Source organism: Artemia franciscana, chromosome 7 (assembly GCF_032884065.1).
Source record: "Artemia franciscana chromosome 7, ASM3288406v1, whole genome shotgun sequence".
NCBI lineage: Eukaryota > Metazoa > Arthropoda > Branchiopoda > Anostraca > Artemiidae > Artemia > Artemia franciscana.
Window position 1 is genome coordinate 11,307,574 of NC_088869.1, and position 22,936 is coordinate 11,330,509.

At 32.8% G+C, this 22,936-nt stretch overlaps 1 protein-coding gene across 1 annotated transcript in view; it reads right to left on the minus strand.

Annotated features, from left to right (window-relative positions):
• LOC136028693 (uncharacterized) overlaps nt 1-8,578 on the minus strand; it is a 37,615-nt gene extending 29,037 nt beyond the window's left edge. The window contains exons 1-3 of the mRNA XM_065706521.1: nt 8,496-8,578; nt 6,506-6,610; nt 2,700-2,909 (exon numbers count right to left, since the gene is read on the minus strand). Of these exons, the coding sequence (XP_065562593.1) occupies nt 2,700-2,909; nt 6,506-6,610; nt 8,496-8,547 (367 nt within the window). The 5' untranslated portion in view covers nt 8,548-8,578. The remainder of the gene's footprint in view (nt 1-2,699; nt 2,910-6,505; nt 6,611-8,495) is intronic.
• Between the last annotated feature and the right edge of the window lie 14,358 nt (nt 8,579-22,936).

Below are 22,936 nucleotides of genomic sequence, written 5' to 3' on the forward strand. Positions count from 1 at the left end.
TTCAGTTTTGATATGTTTTGACTCTCGCTGTCCAGGTGGATCTTCATCTAACTGCGCGGTTTTGCGTTCTTTAGCCTCAAGCCTGTTTCCTTGCTGTTCTTTTGATTCCTCGGCACGCTTTCTTTTCTGACTTTCTCTATCAGCAGCAAGTTTTTTGGCATAGACTCTTTGAGCATCTTCATCGGCTTTTGCCATTGTAAGTTCATCAGTCATTTTAAACTTAAACATTAATAGATTTCTACGTGAACATATATGTCTTAAATATCTTTAATGACGTCACCGTCATAGCAAAAATGACGACAACTAACTTCATGACGTCAGCCGACACAGAAACATGACGTCACCTGATCCACAGACAGACACACAGACAGACAACTTATTTTTATATGTATAGATATATATATATATATATATATATATATATATATATATATATATATATATATATATATATATATATATATATATTTATATATATATATATATATATATATATATATATATATATATATATATAGGATTCAGCTTAGGGCAAATTGTCTTCCAATCCAGAACAGGCAAAAAGCGTTCGACAAAAATAAAATGATAGTTGGTCCTGATAGGCGGTATGTTTGTCCCCTTTGTAAAGATGATGATGAAGACTTGGATCATTTTCTCCGGAAATGCCCGTTGCTCTTGGATTTACAGGAAATTTATTTGCATGGGATTTATTTGATGCTTCTAAAGTATTCTACAAAATAGTAACCCAACCACAATATTTCGAGTGGGAGTATGTATAGATAAATCGTTAATAAGAAGAAAAAATTTTATATGATTAATTTCTTTTGTAGTTAGATTAGGTACTTTTTGCGTTGAATTCTGTTTTCTTGTGCGTGTTCGTACTGTTGTTAATTTTCTTGCTTGTTTGTTATTTATTTATATTTTTGTGTGTATATGGCCCACGGGTTTTTGAAATACACTTATCTATCTCTCTATCTATCTATATACATATATATATATATATATATATATATATATATATATATATATATATATATATATATATATATATATACATATATATATATATATATATATATATATATATATATATATATATATATATATATATATATATATATATATACATATATATATATATATATATATATATATATATATATATAAATATATTTGCCTTATATTCGAAAAAAGGGAGAAACGTCCCCTAGAATTCAAAGAATCTTAATGATAATCACACCATCAGATTCAGCGTACCAGGGAATGTAATGTAGAGATTTCAAGCTCTTATCTTCGAAAATATGAAATTAGTAATTGTTGCCAGAACAGATCGTGGATACATGTTTGTTTGCTAATTGTTTTTCTCTCGGGGGGTGTTTATATCGACCGAGTTGTCCTAGTACAATGTGAATGGGCCCATTTGAACGGAAATTTAAAGTTCTAGTACCATTTTTAAGTGACAAGAAAAACTTGAGGGCAACCAGGGCCACCTCCACGCTTATTTTTCCCAAAGTTTCCCAATGAAAATTTAGCCATTTTGTGTTACGTTCGAACACCTTTCCACGGAGGAATTTCTCACGGGGGAAGGGAATTTTCTACGAAGGGAATACCGGATTTTCGATGATTAGTCAAAAAACGATTAGAAATTAAATAAAAAAGACTTTTTCAACAGAAAGTAAAAATAAACATTAAAACTTAAAAAAAAACAGAAATTACTGTTTATATCAGGTGGTTCTCCCCGTTTTCAATACCTCACTCTTTACATTAAAGTTTGAATTTTGTCCCAATTCTTTAAGAATGACTCTTGAACCGTAAAGGCCGTTTAATTACAATAATAAGCTTCTCTTAAATTTCTAAAAAAAAAGCTTTATGGTAAGGAGCTAGGAATTAGAGAGGGGACAAACATATACGCAATAATTTCCTATTCGTCTTAATTTTTAATATTGCTCCTTACTTTCAGTTGAAAAAACTTTTTTTTTTAATTTAATCGCAATCTAAGATCACTTTTGGTTAAATGCTTACTGAAGTTTACCATAGATAGTGAAAAGCTCAAGGAGGGGGGGGGGGGTTCAAACATAGTAATATGCAGGATATAATTCGCTCTTTTTGAGCAATAATATCACTATCTAGTTTCATTTTGACAACAACGAAAATCTGTATTACAAAGGTTTATTATTTATTATACAATTAGCTATTTGATATATATAACAGTTATTGATTTTCGCAACGAAAAACCTGTCATCATCCTAAATACCTATTACTTTTGCCGCTGAGTAACACTTTGAACCTAAAGATATTTCAAGTCATATTAAATGCTTAGGATTAGCTTTTATTAAACTCTTTCTATTTCTATCTATGCTTAAGATTTAATTCATTAAAACTCTGAGTTTTGTTCATTAATATGTTCAGTTGAGTCAATAGTTTAGTATATAAGTAGTTGAGCCACCTTTTTGCTGTTCAAGTCAGAAAATGGTTTTTCACTTAATTTTTTTCTTTAAGTTTGTCTTTTATCCTCTTTGTACCAATGACTTCAGAGTGGAAGACTCACCTGCTTACTTTGGTCTTACTGACTGGAAATAATCTTGTTTGCTATATTTTTTCACACTGTCAGGCTTAACATGTTTGGTCTTAAAATCATAGACACCCTTCATCCATCCTAACATAATACAAAATTAAATTCATTGTAAATGCAACTACACCTTCTTTCGTAACATCAGCTAACTCTTCCGGAGTATTATTGGTTTTGAAACTTGGTACTTCTGTTTGGAAAGACATTTCCCATGGCTTATCCATGCTGGTCATAGTGTCTTCGAATCCCTGTTTATACTTAATTTTTGGTCGTTCAATGAGTAATGTTTTCAAAGCCACCGGATTAAAAAACATCAGAAGAAGAAGAACAAATGGAAGCACTACAAATCAAGATCTAGGTTTTAAAATATTGACATTTTCATAATTACATGATAATAATAATATAATTTAAGCACTGCGAATGATTATATGTGGTGCAAATTGACCTAGGTTATAAAATATCGAAAGTTGCATTAATTACACGATGAAAGGATAATTCTAAACAGTAATTTTTAGCTTTAAAATATTTTCTCATCTTACAGGTAAAAGTGGGAAAAGTTGTCTTTTATGAAGACCAATGTCCTCTGAAAGCTTTGCTTTATTTGCTATGTTCATTGTGGCTTGAGTTTAATTTATTTTCTTACATTAATTTAATTTATCTATTTTGTTACTATTTGTTTTTCATTACCTTCGAGGAGTCTGTATGTTTTTTGTTTGTTTGTGTGATTATCCAACCAATCGACAATACACCCTCCACCTTAAAAAAAAATTTCGATTTTTCTTTCTTTCCGACACTACTGTCGGATTTTAAATATTCTTTTAGGCACTAAATGACCGTGACCTTTTTTAGTCTTCCTAAAATCAAAAACTTTCCTGTAAGTATTTGAAAATCGCATAGCAATTAGCCTGTTCTCTACTGTTCTGGTGAAATCCTCCCCTATAACGGGGACACAAAACACACTGAAGCAAAACCCCCAGGTTTTGTTTCTTTGGGGCTAACAGGATTGCTTGTCTTTTATTCGTTTGTATACCATTTGAGATTTGCCAGAATGTGTGAGTAATGGTTGCTTGTGATAAACAATGGCTAATAGTTCGAGTAACATTATGCTAGCTGCTATAGCCCAAACCTGCTCAACGATTGACTATAAGGACTTTTATAAGTCAGTTAACTTAAAGCTATAAACTTTTATAAGCCTTTTGCTAAGTCTCAAGAAGAGATCTGAATACGCACCTAAGTTCCCAGATCTTAGTCTCCAGATTATGTTTTTGGGATAAAACGATTGTTTATTGTTTTTGAGTTCCCTGTTTCGTGTAGAATCTAAATTTGGGTTGTTAAATTGAAGAATAAACTGTTAACCCAACAGGACCCAAAAATTGTAGTAGGTAATAAGAAATGGATTTTGCATGCTAATGACTGGTACTAAAAGACCAAAACTCCAGTCTCTATTTTACGAATGCATCAAGTTTTGCTTCGTTACCCGTTCCACGAAAAAAACATTCATTTTAAGATGTTAGCCAATTAAAAATAGATCGACAGAAAGTAAAGAACAACCTTTAAACTAAAAACTAAGAAATATTATTCAGTATATGAAAGAAACTACCTCTCCTCAATACCCTGCTTTTTACACTGAAGTTTAACTCTCTATTACAACTTTTCAAAAACAATTTTTGAAACTTAAAGGGCCATTTAAGAGCTTTTTAGAGTAAAATAAGACTATAGAGTAGAGAAAAACTAATTGAGAAGGGGTAGCCCCTTTCACTTACCGAATAAATTTCTGCTTGTTTCAAGTTATAATTTTGCTCCTTATTTTTGGTTGAAACTTTTTTTTATTTATTTTCTGATCGTGTTACTTAATGAGACACGTAATAGTGACACTTCCAGGATATTTTCAATTAATTTTCTAGGAGAAACATCCGCCCTCCTATAAGGAATAATTTATGTTTTTAAGTTTTAATTTTGCTCCTTACTTCCAGTTTTTTCTGTTATTAAAAAATGCCAGAAATCCCCTCCCTCCGGTATAAAATGTCTCTTCGATATTTCCCCCACAAATATTCCCTCCCATGGAATCTGTTACCATGGAAAACTCCGTTAGAAATTCCACCCCAGAGATACTAATAAAATCTCACCTAAAAATATTTCAGTTTTGGAGGTTAATCCTGATTTCTTGCTTAATAGGAAAAATAGCATTGCTTAAGAATTACTATAGTCACCCTCGACAAAGACTGGCTCTCCACATAGTTATATAGAAGGTATAAAACCGTGATTAATGAAAAACACAGGATACCTATAAACCCGACACCTGCACCCTAATTGTCTAGCTTAAAGCCCTTTTTCAAGCGACAACGAAGGGCCACTAAATCTTCAAAAAAAAAAATTTGAACAGTTTTTTAACTACGCTGAAAAAACTAACCGCTTCAAAGTATTAATCAAATAACTTTTGGGGGAGGATGCTCTTGGGAGAGGGTGGGAGAGGGAGGATACCTGCCCTCCAATCTTTTTGGTCACTTAAAAAGGGCATAATAACTTTTAGTTTCTATTCCAACTAGCCCGAGTCCGTTGATTTTTGAAATAAAATTGAATAATTGTGGGCATCAAGGCATGGCTAATTGTAGAAAAAGCCAAGACAGATAGTCCAATTGAGTGAGAAGCAAACTTGGCATTAATTCCCCCCTTATTAGGATTGTATAAAAAGGAGGTTAGTTCATTTTTTAATATATACGTATCATCTATTATCCGTCCATGCATCATTGATAGGCCTTCTTCCGCCAAAAATACAAAATTCCACGATTTTGTGGAATTTTACAATAACGCAAAACAGGATGTACGTCTTGGCGGGCTGAATGACTTTAGGACTTACGATTTTAGGACTTTAGTATAATAGGACTTTGGACTCTCCATGTCGAGGGCACTGGCACGTCCTAATATTAGTCATTTTCTAGAACTTATTTAGCAAATAATTTTTAAGAAAGTTTCTTAAAGAAAGCTAAAAGTATGTTAAAATCTAAAACAAGCAAAAATAAAGTCATATAATGATTCAAATTTGAGCAAAAGAAATTACTATGAACGAACAAATGAAACCAGAAACCAACAGAAACTAAAATGAATTATCATACAAAGAATAAAGATAACAGTAGTAAATAAATGAACTTATCCTAAAACGAGTAAAAATTTAATGGAATATTAAAGTCACACTTAAAATGAGCAAGATTTACTATAAATAAAAGTAGAGCTAACACCTTCCTCTAAGCCCTTTGAAGGCCAGAGCGTTATTTGCAATATCCAGAAAGCAAATTTTATTTCGAACAGGTTGTGGTTTCACTTGTCGAAACATTAACAACGAAAAAAGAAAATTATAACAGTATTCGACATAACTGGAATTTCAGAATGTTTTTCAGACTGATTAATATATGACTTTTAATTTATTCTTGAAAGAAGGGTACTTTTTCGTCATAAATCTTCATTTTCATTCTATTTTGTTTGAGCCTGTAGAAACTGATGCCTAAATAAAAGATTTAAATTGGATATTGTAAATTTTCAATGTAATCTCTCTAGTTATCAACAGCAATTACCGAATCATTTTGAATTAACATATCAGTAAAATACTAAAAATTAGGTTTTCTATAAATTTGAAATAAATGCCATTAAAAATAAAGTATGGACAAAAGTATGCTGCATAACAGACATAAAAAAATAAATTGTGCTCAAAACAGGATTTTATTCATTCTTCATAGTCCAAACCATTTTCTTCGATCCTCACAAAAAAGAACCCGCTTTTGTTATCTATTATTTTAATGTCAGTCGTTCAACGGAGTATGGTGGCAAACAAAATGTATATTTGTAATTTATATATGCATGCAAATGTACATACAGCATTTGTTTATGCATACAAGTGCTACAACTACATACAGTAACTAAGGCAGAAAAAAATTATATCACCTCCAAAAGTGACTAAATAAGCAGTTGGTGCAAGGGATTGACTTGAGAATCGAATACCATGACCTCCACTTTGAAAATTCTGGTTTGTGCAGAGCACACCTCCATCTGAAACAGAAAAATTTCTTCGTATCAATTTAGTTGTTTGCTTCCTTCCTTTCTTAACTTGAGGCAGGGAGGGCGGAGGTCAAAATTCCTTTGCAGTATTTAAAGTCTGCCAAAAGAGTCAGGAAAAAAACTCTAAAATTTTGACAAAAGAAAATCTGAAAAAATCATTTTTTTAGAAGCAAAGAAAGATCTTGTCAATCATTTTATTATTTTCTTTGTCGCTCACATATCACCTTTTTACATTCTGGTCATACGTTTTATTTTTAAATTCAGAATCCGATCTTCGAAAGTTATCGCAGAGGGCGTCAAATACTGAGGTGGAGAACATGCATACATACACAGTTATTGCTCACCTATAAAGAAATCACCTATATATATATATATATATATATATATATATATATATATATATATATATATATATATATATATATATATATATATATATATATATATATATATATATATATATATATATATATATATATATATATATATATATATATAGTAGAGTCAAGGTGCCTGAGTCCAGAAAAACTGTGCCAACTCCTCCTCATTCCTAATCTAATAAAAATTATCCCTCATTTTACCCTCACAAAATACCCCACCACCTTTTTCTTTTTTTATGACCTTTTCAAACTCTATTTTGACGATGTGCTTTTTGTTTGGTCCTAGATGAAGGGACCTTAGGACGATCTTTTATAATCTATCATCCTTCATTCACCAAATGTGTCCTTATCATCTCGACCCTTCTTTCTTTCTATACCTAACAAGCGGGATAGGACTGCAGTATTCGTAAAGCTTAAAATACAGCCAGTCAAAAGGGTGCCCAAATTCATTTGTAGACAATTCCTTTGAAAAACATCTAACAAGGCCTCGTCTGTCTTCCGAAGCACCCACATTTCCTATTTAAACTTGACCACTGTCATTATTGGAGTATCCAATATTCTAATCTTGGTTCTAATACTTACATTCCTCTCCCAATTGTGAAAAAAAAACGTGATATAACTTCACGTTTCTGAACATGACCTCTCCCTCTATTTATTCCTACTCTAGGTCACTGAGTTCAATAACCTTTGATTTCCAAAGATATCTGACAATCAAAGGGGTAAAATTAACCTTGACAGGGCTGCCCACTTAATTGAACAATCTGTCTTGGCTTTTTTCTACAATTGGCCATGACTTTGACTTTTCCCACAACTATTCCCTTTTTTTAATTTCACTCATGTTATAAGTGTATTCTAAGACTAGGAGGGTTTTGTCTTTTGATTAAATATCATGCTCTATCATAAGCTTTTCCCGTGTTCTATCGGGCAAAGTACAACAAAACGATCAACATAAATATAAATAAATAACAGCCCTGCGTGACTCCTGATTCACAGCAAAAAGAACAACAAACCTCATCTCTTAACTTAGCCATGGCAATATTTAACTCTTACTTAGAACTAATCACTTTAAAGTATTTATCTGGTATACCATACAAGAATAGGACATGCATTAATCTCATCTCTTGACTGAATTAAGAGTATATCATTCAATACAAAAAACAAGTGCATGTCTCTCTGTATATATGTATGTCCTGTATCCATTACTACTCTGTATACCTAAAAAAAGATCGATATGGAAGGTTTTCCAACCCTTCCCCAAGGTCCTTTTAATATATTTGCTTTAACCAATGAGAGAAGTTAAAATTTTAACCAATAGAAATTGAAAATTCCAGTCTTCAATTTTAGGACATTTACGATTCTATTTTACGTTCTATCTGGTAGGTGTTACGAGTACTATTTTCGATTTATACAGCTTTCTGGAAATTTACTAAAGTTTCATACTGCTTTAATTTTTAGTATTAACAGAAAATATATAAAGGTAATAACTACAAACTTACTTTCATTCAAGATTACTATTACAGTAAACACAAACAAAATTAAAAATTTCATGTTTTATTGCTAAACAACAATAGACCTGAAATCCTAGACCAAATATAATATTTACCACCTTGAACTTGTTAGGTGGTACGAGCGGTGCTCCTAATTTGTATTCCATGCGTCAAGAATAATATTAACGCCGTAAACAAGGTTACTAGCAAAATACTACCTTGATATTATTTTTGTCAGGTTGGCAAAAGCTATTTATGACCTATTCACAATGAGATTTAGCTTTGCATCAAATATTTTATAATAAAATGTTTCTAATTGTCCGGTTTTAATTGATTTTGTATACAGCTATGAATTTGTATCTGGGGCTCTAATAGACATTTTCTGAATTAAAAAAACATAAACAAAATAATTTTTTTTTAAACTGAAAGATAGGAGAGACATTAAAACTTAAAAGGAACAGAAACTATTCCGTATATAGAAGAGGCAGTCCCCTCCTCAACGCATTGCTGTTTTTGCTAAAGTTTGACTCTTTTTCATAGCTTTACTTTTTAATACAATAAAAAAATTTAGCGTAAAGAGTGAAGCATTGAGGAGGGAGCAGCCCCTTTCATATTCGGAATAATTTCAATTCGTGTTAAGTTTTACTGTTGCTCCTTACTTTCAGTGAAAATAATTTGATTTTATTTGTGAACATTTTCGAATTAATACAGTTTTGATTTTGGCTAACCTCACATGAATAATTAAAACAAAAATTTGCTTATTATATTACTTTTTTTGGCTAAATGGCATTCTAAGAATTTTGATTGGACGATTTGAAGAAAAAGGCGGGGGAGGGTATCTAGTTGCCCTCCAAATTTTTGGTTGCTTAAAAAGGGCACTAGTAGCTATTAACTTTATTCAAAAATGTGTTTTTTTATTAATAAACATACGTAAATTAAGAATTAACTTACATAAAGACCTTCTATATCCGTATATTTTTATTGCGTATATGAGAGGATTTTCACCCTCGTGAAAACCTTGCATTCTATGCTGAAGTTTGAATATTGTTCAAATTCTTTAGTAATGACCCCTGAATCGTAAAGGGTTTAATTAGAATAAGCAGCTCTTATGAAAGTACTAAAAAAAAACATCACCGTAATGAGCGAGCTATTTATTAGGGGTCCTTGAGACCAGGGGTCCTCAATCTATCTCCCTATCCAAGAAGCATTAGACAAGGCTTCCTTGGGATTCTATTACTTTTTCTGCACTCTGCCATACGTAGAAAAACTCATCTTTTACCACTAAAACACATAATAGTCGCTAAGCTTTTCTTTCGAAAATTTTGTTTTGCTATCTAAGAGTCTCAAATAATTTCAATATTACATACGATTGGGTTCTCCGTCTGCATATTGTCACTTTGTAATAAGCACACAGATGGCCTTGCTTCTTTGTTTTGTATTTGGGACGCAAAAGCGGCAGCAGTCTCTTTGCTAGGCATGGTTCGACCAGGTTCTATCCTCTTTCTCGTTGTGGGAGGAAACTCTTCCTGGTTAGGTTTTTCCTGGAATAAGAAAAATACATTTTTACTTTTCCCAGTAACTTTCGCTTTAGAAATTTTAATTCCATCATTAATTATGTTTCCCATTAAATTTACCACTAATAAACCATCTCCATTGTCATCCTTTCTCCCAAAGGATCTGGTAACTATCCCCTTTCCTTTTTATTGCTATATATATATATATATATATATATATATATATAGATGTATATATATATATATATATATATATATATATATATATATATATATATATATATATATATATATATATATATATATATATATATATATCGATTCTCTAGCTTAAATTGTCTGCTTTATATGCAATGTTTGTTCCTTGCTTCCTCTTCTTAAAGATCTTTATCATGAACTGCAATAGCTTTGATTTAGGCCCTTTTTACTAGGTTATGTACACTTGCTGGCATGAATAGAGTATTGATATGACAGCAAAATGAAATTGCAACGTCTTTTGTTTACACTATGTAAGGTAGAGGGGGAGGGGCTTTGCACAACAATTATTATTATAGTGAAAAAGACCTTTGTTTAATTATCCGTATTTACCACTTAAAAAAACACCCTCCTTCCCTTCTGCTTCCACGCATAAATAAGTAACATTTATATAAACACATTAGGTAAAATTTCAGCTTTATGAAAGCATTTAATTTAGTTTACAATCACATATGCAAAAAAGAGCCTTTCGTTCAATTACAATGGGAAGTATTAAAGCTAACCCTTTTCCACAACTAGTAAGTGTTTTGCGTTACAATACTTGTTCACGGTACTGTTTAATCCCAAATAGATGATAGACGTTAAATGTATAGCAACCTTTCAGAATACAGGTTGATTAGCGAAGCATTTTTGGAATAGGAAGACATATTTAATGGTAAATCTATTAGATATGAGAAAATAAGATTATTATATCTCTGAGAGAACTGTGCAATGGCAGTAGGAGTTCAGTTTTTACTTGTTATTTTCTTTTTGAAAATTATATATAGTTAAGTTTAAGAATGCCCAACCTTTTTTTTTGGGGGGGGGGTACCTCCATCCCTAGTGTACTTAGAATCTCACCTGTAGGTATGCTCTAATCATATCCTTTTTTTTTTAATTTCGTCTTTCACAACTCATTTCGATTGCTAGAAAAATGAATTTTCACGTTTGCATGCAGATCTTATAGTGTGAAGAAACAATGGAATTACCCAGTCCATTACCAGGTAAGAGAACAAACAAAACCATATAGAGAAAAAAATGCGCCGTATTTTTGCATTTAAAATGCATGACTGGCATACGAAACCTTCCAGGTTTGATATCCAGATCACTATGAAGGGTCTTCTTAGCTTGTAAAAATGTATTGTGTTCGAAATAATTGATATCACTCTTGACAATCAGATCATGTCTTACCCCAACTCTGAGTGATCTACTCAAAAACTTAAGAATGGAACTGAATACCCATTTTTCAGCCGTCATATTTCACTCGTAAGCAGGCATAATCCAAATTGTAATCCATAAATCGAAGTCCAGAGATGTTCATTCGATCGGTAATGAATTGTGACGTCAGGGATTAAATTCACTTGAAAACTTACTTGTTTGATAATGAAATATCCAAATTAGTGCAAATGTGTTCACCATGAACTCTGAACAAAGACTTTTTTTAAATATCTTTCTTACATATCTCTTATAAATTTGAGAATCTTAATATAGTCTCATGTAAGCTCCAGAAAAAAAAACATATCTAATCAAACAGAAGTAAACATTGGAGTAAGGGATATGATGGTCAATATGTATAATTAGGGGTTTCCTAATTTGACTAAGGTCTCTAAGAAGGCCCTGAGGGGAAAATATATTGAAGAAACCTATATCATGAAGAAAAATATTTTATAAGCTATTATGTAAGAAACAAGATTTCACGATGGATCAATGATCAATAGCACCTGCCTTCTGAAGAAAATACCCTTAGGAAAGGATGTCGTAGGTTGGCTTTGGTTACCCAAAAGATGTGGCTGCTGGACCAATTTATGTATCACTACTCTTATATACCTATGGAACTCAATTTATATTCCCTATCTCCAGGCTCTTGGGGTTTTGTCGATCCCAGCATTGTTATAAAATCTCATGAACATTATGAACAAGATCACTATATCAAAATTTCTAATCAGATGCATTTGGAAAAAGAGGGAGTGTAGAAGAACGGGTTAATTCTCTTTGGATCACTTTAGACTCTTCAAAAGAGAAATTAGAACTTTTAATTTATAATCAAATGAGCTTTCCCCAAATTTAACCCAACCACCCTTTCTATAAAAACCTTATAGATCTCCAGGGCGGAATCAACCATTTATTTCCAGGTTGTGAGAGGCTCATTCAACCACGGAGGTATTGTAATATCATCTTTGTACTATTTTGAACCAAATGCCTGTCTTAAAGTTTCGATCTGATGCATTAGGGGAAAAGACGACACAAGGGGTGGGGGATAAGTTGGCTTGTGATCGATTTTTACTCTTAAGAAGGATACTGAAACTTTTTATCCACAATTGAAACAGCCCTTTTCGAAAATTATAAGACCTTTCCTTCCATGAGAACATTAAGAGTGCCTAAACAAACTTTCCAGGGAGGGGGGGTTCACCCACCAAAATAGCATTTGTGGTTGGGGGACAAGGAATATGTTTCAGGATCCTCTTTCACAGGAATAAGTTTAATTTTGATTACTTTTAGCAAAAAAACTCTTAAATAAACAGAGCAATTAAATTGCATGCAAAACGAAAAAAAAAACAGTAAAGTTTGAACGAAGAGGATTCCTGGCAAGGTTATGAATTTATTTAACCAATACAATATTTAGTTCTTTCGCATTCAATCTTAAAAGAAAACCAAATTCAACCCCAAATTAAAGAAAGATTAATCGCTTTCGTAGATTATATAACAGATAAAGACTTATCTTTATGCAATTTTCTACGCCTTCGAATAGTTACCAGAAAGAGTAAAGATACTTAAAAAATCATCCTGCCTGCATAGTTACCTGGTTTTGATTTTATACCGGCCATGTAAAATGTACCTATTCCATAACAGCAATATTCTCCTCTTCTAACTTAAATCTATTATATATTCAGACATTAAGAAATAGAATTGTAAAACAAATAAAAAACATACTATACAGCTGTCAAATTGACACCCTTTCCTTTTATTTTCCTATCAACTAAATAAAATGAACAGTTAAAAAAAGTTCGCTACAAGAGAATCTTATCAAAAAGTTTGTGATACAAAATTGGGTATAAAATGACCTGGCCCAATGTTCACAAAAGCTAAAAATATATTTCCCATGAAATTTTGTACACCGGCAGCATTGGCCTTTTGTTCTGATTCTAAATATTTAAATTCATTCAGGTTATTGGTGCTGACCCGAAACAAAAATTTGAGAAAAATTTCTTCATTTTTCAAAAAAGGAAAAACGCCTCCAAAAAGCGAGCTATCTTACTGAAAATCTCTTAAGTAAATACTTATTATCAGAGAGCCCAACCGTAGAGGTTTCAAGCTCTAATCTTCAAAACGTGGAATTTCGCCTTTTTTCAGAAGAAACATCGCCAATGCAGCATTGTTAATTTGTTTTGTTTTTCATAGGGTGGTTATATCAAATCAAAAGCCTAAGATAATTTTTTGTCATTCCGACGTAAATTTAGAGCCCTTTTTATGTGACCATATATATAGTCATATGCATTTTTTCTGCCATTCTAGGGCACCAAACTACGAATTTACCCTGAAGAGGACAAATTTGCAACCAATTTAAAATTCTGAGAAGCTAATTGATTTGAAAGTATCAATAAATATAATTAGAGTTCCCAGTTGCAAAAGAAGTAATGCCACACGATGGCAGAACTGTATTCTCCCAAGTTGATTCACTTTATTTGTAAAGAAATTAGGCTACGTTTGGTGATATGTAATTGCATAGCAGCTATGATGATGGGATGAGTGAGTCACTCTTAAGGTGGGTGGGGTACATTCCTAAAAAAGTACAATGTAATTGATAAAGTGCTTACTCTTCATAAGGCTGTATATAAATATTGAAACAGGTAGGGGGGATATGAATTGATTAAAGAGTTTCTTTATGCAGCTAAAATGTTATATTCCGATATGTACCAGCCAGCACAAGGGTAGAGAGGGCATGGCAGGCCATCATCAGATCGCCAGGAAATTTTTTCGGGGTGGCAAACACTGCAAGGAAGTAATATTTCAGCAATTTTAAATGGTATTTTTATTTCTTCTCATATGAAGTACCTCAATGTATTTAAACAAATGTATGTAATGTATTTATTGATAAGAAAATCCTATTGTAGAGGTTGTGATGGTACCAGTCATGTAGAAGATCAAAAGTCTCACAAACTTTTTATGCTCACAAACAATGATACTCCTTTTCATCCGATCTAAATTCTTTAGTAGCAATATTAATAAGGACTTTTTACCGAAATTGCTATTCATTGCCAATTTTTTCAGTATATTCAAATTTTAACCCAATTAAAATCACAAATTTAAACTTTGGACGGTACTAAACAAAGTACAATTATTGATTTACAGATTATAAAATCAATTAACCCGGGATTCAAGGGACAGGTACCTGAAATTACCTTTTGGTTAGGCCTAGGTAATATTTGGAAAACAATCAGAAGTTAAATAAAAAAAGAGCTTTCAACTGAAAACAAGGAACCGATTGAAACTTATTTTAACCGATGATTCTTTTTATGATGGGCAGTGTCTGCCTCCTTAGATCCTTATTATTTATTTGAGTTTGGCTGTTGTCTAAGTAAGAAAATTGCAATTGGAAAGAAAACTTTCAGAGCAATAAAAACCTTTTGTTTAACCAGCAAGGTGTGGAGAAGGAGGCAGTCCCCCTTCTATGCAGAGTTTTCTTTTAAGTTTTAAACTTGTTCCTTATTTTACTTGAAAAATATTTTCTATTAATTATATTTCATGAAAATTTTAAGGCTTATGAATAAAATACTTTTGGTAACACCAAGAAAAAACGATTAGTGGTTCAGTGATCTCCGTTTGGATTTTGATGGGTAATCAAATCGATCATGGTAGAAAACTATAAATAAGGAACGACCAGGCTCAATAGTAACTGAAACTATGAAAAACTTGAATTTTAGTACCAAGTGATATATCAAAAGAATTGGCTTGTTATGTTGATTTCAAATATATAAATTTCATTCAGTTTAGTCTTGCCCATCCAAATCTATGAGCCTGAGAGAAACTGTCTGATTTTTGAAAAAAAAAGGGAGAGACGCCCCTTAAATTCACGAGAATTTTAATAAAAATCACACCATCAGTTTAAGCGTATCAAATAACTCTACTGAAAAGGTTTCAAAGCCATATCTGTAAAAATGTGGAGTTTTGTAATTTTTTGGCAAAAGAAAGATCGCAAATACGTGTTTGTTTGTTTATTTGTTTGTTTTTCCCCATGGGTGATCGCATTAACCAAGTAGGCCTGGAAAGTCGGGAGAGGTTTCATTCTAAGGGAAATGAAAAGCTGCAGTGCCCTTTCTAAGCTACTAATAACTGGAGGATAACTTGGTCCCCTCCCAAGCCACTTTTTTCCAATAATCGTTCTGCTGACGATTACTTTTTGTTAGGCATAGCTAAAAGGCGAAATAACTATGTCTTTTTAGGGAAATTATCCCTTGCAGCATCTTGGCTGTCAAAAGACATAACCGTGAATATTGTTTTTTTAGATTTTTCAGTAACAGTTTTTAAGTTTCTAAAAGTAAGAATCTCTTCATATTTCTTTCTGAGTTGAATTTTTAGCCTGATATTTCTTTTTTTATTCTCACTTGGTAAATTTATTCACATACAGATTTATTGAGAAAAAACAGAGTCAATTTCAGAGTTTTGTCTTGGGATTTCGGAGAAAGACAAGGTGAAACCATGAATGTAGTGGCGGAGACGTAACATTCCCCGTTTTCTCTTGGAAGGCCTTGGCAAAACCATGAATGTTTATTATTTTAGCCAGTAAGCTAAGAGCTAATCGATTTGAAAAACGAATATGATAATATAAAATCTACTTCAAGTAAAAGAGTGGAAAAAGTACATCGTTGAGTCCAGCTCATTGTCATAACTTTCTTCGTCTGCCAAATCCTAGGCGTCAGCACTAACCGGAATGGAATCCCAGAAATGTCTCTTTTCAAGGGGAGCATACGGCAGAAGATTGTCCACGATTTTCTTCGTTTTTACCTCTCTAATGCCTCTGTTTGTGCTTTTACATTCAGGTAAAGGTCCTGTTTTTTTAGCTTTTTTTTAGAAAAAAGACTTTGTGCAAGACTCTTCACCCAAATATAGTTTTACGGCATCAGTTATTTTGAATGTGAGCTTGTCCAATATTTTTTTTTCGTTTTTCCAAGTTTAATAGTCTTCTATTTGCATTGGCAATATCTCTACCGGCCTTCTTTGTGACTCTTTGATAACCGGGCAAAGACTTTCAGAATCAAACATCTGCCTTACCGCAAAGATTTTCTTTTCAATATTACCGTGAAGACTTTGAGTAGCCATGTGAGTATGGCCTTTGGTAAGAACCTTGGGACGAATTTCCTTCAAATCTAGATAGTTATGACCATTTACAAGTAAAGTAAGAGCTTTGAAAACAGCCCAGTTCGTATTCTGAACTGTGCCGCTCTAAGATTCGAATTCAAACAATTCAACGCCCAGAAAGTTCTCAATGAGCTTGAAGAATACATTTTTTACGTTGTCAGCATCACATTTCTGAACAGCTTCGTGTCAAATGACGCAAACAGAGTTTTCGCCCGGTTTTGGCTTCATAGGTGCAAAATGTTTCATTGAAAACAACGAGTCAATTTGTGAAAAAAACACTGCTTTATCTGGGGCATCATGGCAGGAGTAAAACTTTCTGCATGTTCACGCAAAAATTCTTTTCCTTATCACTTTATTCATACATTTCCTTTCTCTGGAGAGAACATTGGCCTCTCTTGATTTTGATTCATGCCTTTCCAGCATCAAGGTTTCATTTCAACGCTTTGCTCTCATGGTCCAAACAGATGTCACACTTATAAGATATCGGTTTTTTTCAAAGACGTGTTCATTGAAAAAAGTACCTTCCGATTTGCTTCAACTGAGGGTTGTAAAAGTGGAATTTTTTTGTGGAAGTTTCGTGCATAGTATTGACTTTAAGAAAACAATTGATATGAAGCCTATTCGGTGCAATGTATATTCTGTTGTGACAAAGGAATGGATGAAAACTGTATATATGATGTTTAATCTCTTTTTTGCGTTGATGTTTTTTGCATAGTCTAAATTCAGCCGAATTGTGTATTTTGAATTAGAAATACTTTTTTTTACAATTTTAATCGAAAAAATTGAAAAACGTAAATACTATCCCAGTCTTGTTTTCTTCAAATTATGAAATTGCTCCTATTTACCCCCCTCCCCTTAAATTTTTGAAAATCGAGGCCACTGCCTTTATTTTTCTTTTTTTTTTGCTTTAATAAATTTTCTTTATATCACTCTGGATAACATAAAAGCAAATTTCAATTTTTTTTCTCAGTTTGTCTTAAATTAGAAATAAGAGGGAATTCATTCAATTGGAAAGGAAGATTACAATATGAAACTGTCTGGGTTGATTTTGAGTAAGTTACACTTGTTAACTCGAGAATATATAGGATAAGCGAGGTTAAATGACGGCATTTATAAGGTAAATGTTTTTAACGTTTTCAAAAACAAACAAAAATATGAAATCACATACAAAGATCATACTGATGTTTTTTCAACATGGTTGAAATATCCAGTAATTATGTCCTTGGGGACCCCAAACTACCCTCAGAGCACGGGCAATTAGATATGCTAGTTCCCGTTAATTACCATTTATTACATGGGTGCCATTACGGAAGGGGCATGACTTTCCGTGTAAATTTCGGTCTATAAAGTAATTATAAGGATACCTAAGGAGGAGTAGAACAGGGGAAAACCTTCAAAAATTGTGTGTTGCCCCGTTGTTGCGGTCTGCCGATATAATTTTACGCTTAATAAGGAAAACATAAGATCTTATTTGTGACTGAGTGACCCCTCTCCAGTTTTCCAAAAACTTTTTCTATATGATTTAGCTGGAGTAACAAAATAAACCACATTTTTGATAGTAATGAACGATAGGTAAATAACGATCCTTGTCAATAACTAAAGTGTAAGAGCCTGGCTGTTGATAAAATTCAACCGTTGAATCCGCTTTTTATGGTAATCTTAAATATGTATTTGTTCATTAGTAATTAGTAAAGTTATTAGTAGACATGAAAATTAGTGTAATTGTATAAGATATAAGGAAAACAACTTAAGGTTTTTTGGTGAAAATATGCCGTCAGCCTTTGCTCGCTCTGCAAGAGTATCCATGAGCTGATAAACGGATTAACTATAGTCACAAATGTTTCCCCTGAACGTAATGAAGGAAATTTCTGTATTTTAACAATGAACGGATACTTTTTTTGTTTTATCATCATTTTTTTCTTCCAGGAGTGATTGTATTTATCTAGTTGTAATTTCGAAAAAGACTAAATTTTTTACATTAACGAAGTTTAAAATCGTCAATTATACTGGTTGTTGGTACTTAAAATTAAATTAAGAATACCGAATCAAAAAGTTTTACATAATTTTCTTAACCTTAGTTGTAATTTTTTACTTTTAAAAAACTACTTTGATTATGCGTTACTTTTTATAGACACTGAATCCAAAGGCATTAAATATAAAGAAAATTCGTATGGAATTTTGGCAAGGTCACCCGTAGAAAAAATTTTTCCGAAAAGTTCAACCCCCCCCCCTTAATAAACTTCCCTCTCCATAGAAATTTCTCCCCGAGCAAAATCCTCCCATTAAGATAAAACAGAATCACATTGATAAAAAAGAAAAAAACTCCACAGAAAAAACGGTTTTGCCAAGGCAAAACCGTGAAATTTTTTGATTTTAGCATGGAAGTTAAAAACTAGTTGATCTAAAAAATGAAGATTATAATGTAAAATCTACTTCAATTAAAATGGTTGAAAAATTACAAAATTAACTGGTACACTAAACTTTCACTGGTACATCGTTATATCCAGTTCATTATCATAATTTTCTTCGTCTGCCAAATCTCGGACGCCAGCACTAGCCGGAATGGAATCCCAGAAACGTCTCTTTTCATAAGGAGCATACGGCAAAAGAGTGTCCACAATTTTCTTCATTTTTGCCTTTGTAATGTCTCTGTTCGTGCTTCTAAATTTAATTAAATGCCGTTTTTTCTTCGTGCCTTTCTATAAGAAATTACACTTGGTGTAAGACTCTCCACCAATCTAGTGTGTAAAAACAGATAAATGCACTCTGACAAATTAAATTTACACTGTATTAGTTATTTTGAGCGTGAGCTTCACCGACTTTTTTTCGCTTTTCCACATTCAAAAATTTTCGATTTTCATTGGCAATACCTCTACCAGCCTTCTTCGTGACTCTTTGATAACCGGGCAAACACTTTCAAAATCTACCTAACTGCACAGATTTTTTAATCAATATTACCGTGAAGACTGTGGGCAGCCATGTGAGTATGGCTTTTGGCAAGAAACTTAAGACGAATTTTGTAAGATACAGGTGGTTATGGTCATTCACAAGTAAGTAAGAGCTTTGAAAACAGTCCAGTTCTTATTCTGAACTTTGCAGTTGTCAGCCCAGAACTGAAACAATTCAACGCCTGGGAAGTTTCCAATGAGCTTGGGGAATGCACTTGGCGTCACGTTTTTGAACAGCTTATTGCCAAACGCCACAAAAAGAGTTTTCGTCCAGTTTTGAATTCACACGGCAAAATATTTCGTCGAAAAGAACGTGTCATCTTGTGAGAAAGCGCCCCTTTATCTGTGGCACCATGTGTAGGAGCAAAACTTTCTGTGTGTCGACGCAAGCAATTTTTCCTTATCGATTTTTTCATACATTTTTCTCTCACTATAGAGAACTATGACCGCTCTAGATTTTGATTAATGCCTTTCCACATCAAGGTTTCAATATCTGTAATATAACCATTCAACGCTTCGTTGTCATGGTCCAAGCAGATGTCACATATATCTGATATTGGTTTTTTCAAAGATATGCTCACTGACAAAAGTACCTTCCAATATGCATCCACTGAGCTTTGTACAAGTTGAAGTTTCTTGTGGAAGTCTTCCTGCATAGTATTGACTTTAAAAGAAAACGATCGACATGAAGCCTATTTGGCGCATTATATCTTCTTTAGTGACTCGGGATTGGTTTAACACTGCCTATATAATGTTTAATTTATTCTTTTATATTGATGTAGGGGTCTCCACCACGTTTTCTTTTTCAGTCTTCTATATAGCCTAATGCAGTTTGTGCACCACTGAGTCACTTTTATACCCAAGCTTGTCCAGGAACATTTTTTGGCATGCCATTTTTCTTGAAGTGTCAACTGTCAAGAGACTTTAAAAAGTAAACTACTTTATTTTTTCCTTTGATCTGTTTCTTCCAAGTTTGTGTTACCAGTTTTCCAACTATTCGATTGAATTTCAGAAGAAGAGACAGTTTTTTTCTCCTCTGTTCATAAGGAAACCTCTAATAGTTTGCATGAATCTGCTTCACTTCCTCCTCCGTAAACTAGTCCCTGCATTTAAAGTGACAGGTCTCCTTGTAGAGGTCAAGTTAGGGATACTTATCTCGAGTTTTCTGTATTCCTTGTTAGATTTTGAGGGCCCGCTTAACAGTTCGTAACTTAGGTTAAACTACAGAGCAAGATTCAGCTTCTGCAAATGATGTTAAATGAGGCTCAAAATCATAGGTTTGGAAGTCCAACATTGAAACGTTAAGATGGCATGGTTCAGCATTAGAGCCATAGAATCTTCGGGAAAGTGGCCTCCAACTGAGTTGATAGGTGTTTCCAGTGGTTTGGGTGGAATTGAGTCTAAATCTGGAATAAAAACACTTGCATCATTAATGGTATTAATGTTTATCTCAACAGAGTATTCCAAACACAATTCCAGAGGCTCCAAATTCATGAAGACGGTATTTTCCTCATATTCGTCGACCTCAAGTACTGCTGATGGTTTTACAGCTGTTGTGAGTACCCGTGATAGGTCTACAGTTGTTAAAAAAGTACTTTAGAGTAGAGTAGACGGTTCCAGGTTAAAGCTGAAACTGTTAAAATTTATATCTGAAGTGCGCGTGATCAGCTTGCCAATCAAATTATTATTGCCCCTATAATATGATTCCCTATCATGAAGTTATCGGAATGTACAAAAATACGAAACTAGGAAAATAGCTTCTTTTTCTAGATATATAACTGTACAGTTACCATTTTGTTCTAAAAATTTTAAACATTTCGATAGAGTTATCAGAATGTATAAAACTATGAAACTAGGAAAATAGCTTCTTTTTTGTATATATAGAACTCTACAGTGACCATTTTGTTCTAAAAATTTGATAAAATTTTGACAGAGTTATCGGAATGCATAAAACTATGAAACTCGAAAAATAGCTTCTTTTTTATAGATATACACCTGTACAGTGACTATTTTGTTCTTAAAATTTGAGAATATACCAATAGAGGTATCGGAATGTATAAAACTATGAAACTAGGAAAATAGTTTCTTTTTTATAGTCATATAACTACTAAAATAGCTTATTTTTTTTACAGATATACAAGTGTAAAGTGGTCATTTTGTTCTCAAAATTTGAGAACATTCCGATAGAGTTATCGGAATGTATAAACTATGAAACTAGGAAAATAGCTTCTTTCTTACAGATATACAACTGTATAATGACCATTTTGTTCTAAAAATTTGAAATCATCTCGATAGAGTTATCGGAATGTATAAAACTATGAAACTAGGAAAATAGCTTTTTTATAGATATACACCTGTACAGTGGTCATTTTGTTCTCAAATTTGAGAACAATCCGATAGAGTTATCGGAATGTATAAAACTATGAAACTAGGAAAATAGCTTCTTTTTTATACATTTACAACTATACAGATGTCATTTGTTCTCAAAATTGAGATCATTCCTATAGAGTTATTGGAATGTATAAAACTATGAAACTAGGAAAATAGCTTCTTTTTTATAGATATACAACTGAACAGTGACTATTTTGTTCTAAAAATTTGAGAACATTTCGAAAGAGTTATCGGGATGTGTAAAACTATGAAACTAGAAAATTTTTTATAGATTCTCTTTTATAGATATACAACTGTAAAGTGACCATATAGATATACAACTGTACAGTGGTTATTTTGTTCTCAAGGTTTGAGAACATTCCGATAGAGTTATAGGAATGTATTAAAACTATGAATCTATGAAAACGGTTTGGGTGGAATTGAGTCCAAATCTAGAATAAAAACACTTGCATCATTAATGGTATTAATGTTTATCTCAACAGAGTATTCCAAACTCAATTCCAGAGGCTCCAAGTTCATGAAGACGGTATTTTCCTCATATTCGTCGACCTCAAGTACTGCTGATGGTTTTACAGCTGTTGTGAGTACCGGTGATAGGTCTACAGTTGTTACAAAAGTACTTTGGAGTAGAGAACACGGTTCCACTTTAAAGCTGAAAACTGTTTAAATTTATATCTGAAGTGCGCGTGATCAGCTTGCCAATCAAATTATGATTGCCCAGGCTCGTCCTAACGCTCTTCCGGTAAGAAATCTCGTCGTCTTCAGAGCAGTTCGTGTCTTCCTCATATGTCTCCTCATTCGTTCTTCCTTGGATTCTCTCTCTTTCTGTAAAGAAACAATGATTTTGCAACAAAAATAGACTTGCTGAAATAATTTGCTATCAATCTAGGGAGTGTTTTTTACTTTTTCTTCACAACAAAACCAGTTTTACAATGCACAAGATAAGAAAGTGCAAAATATTTTAAAAACAAGAATCACTTCAGACTTCTAAGGGGGGCCTTTCGGT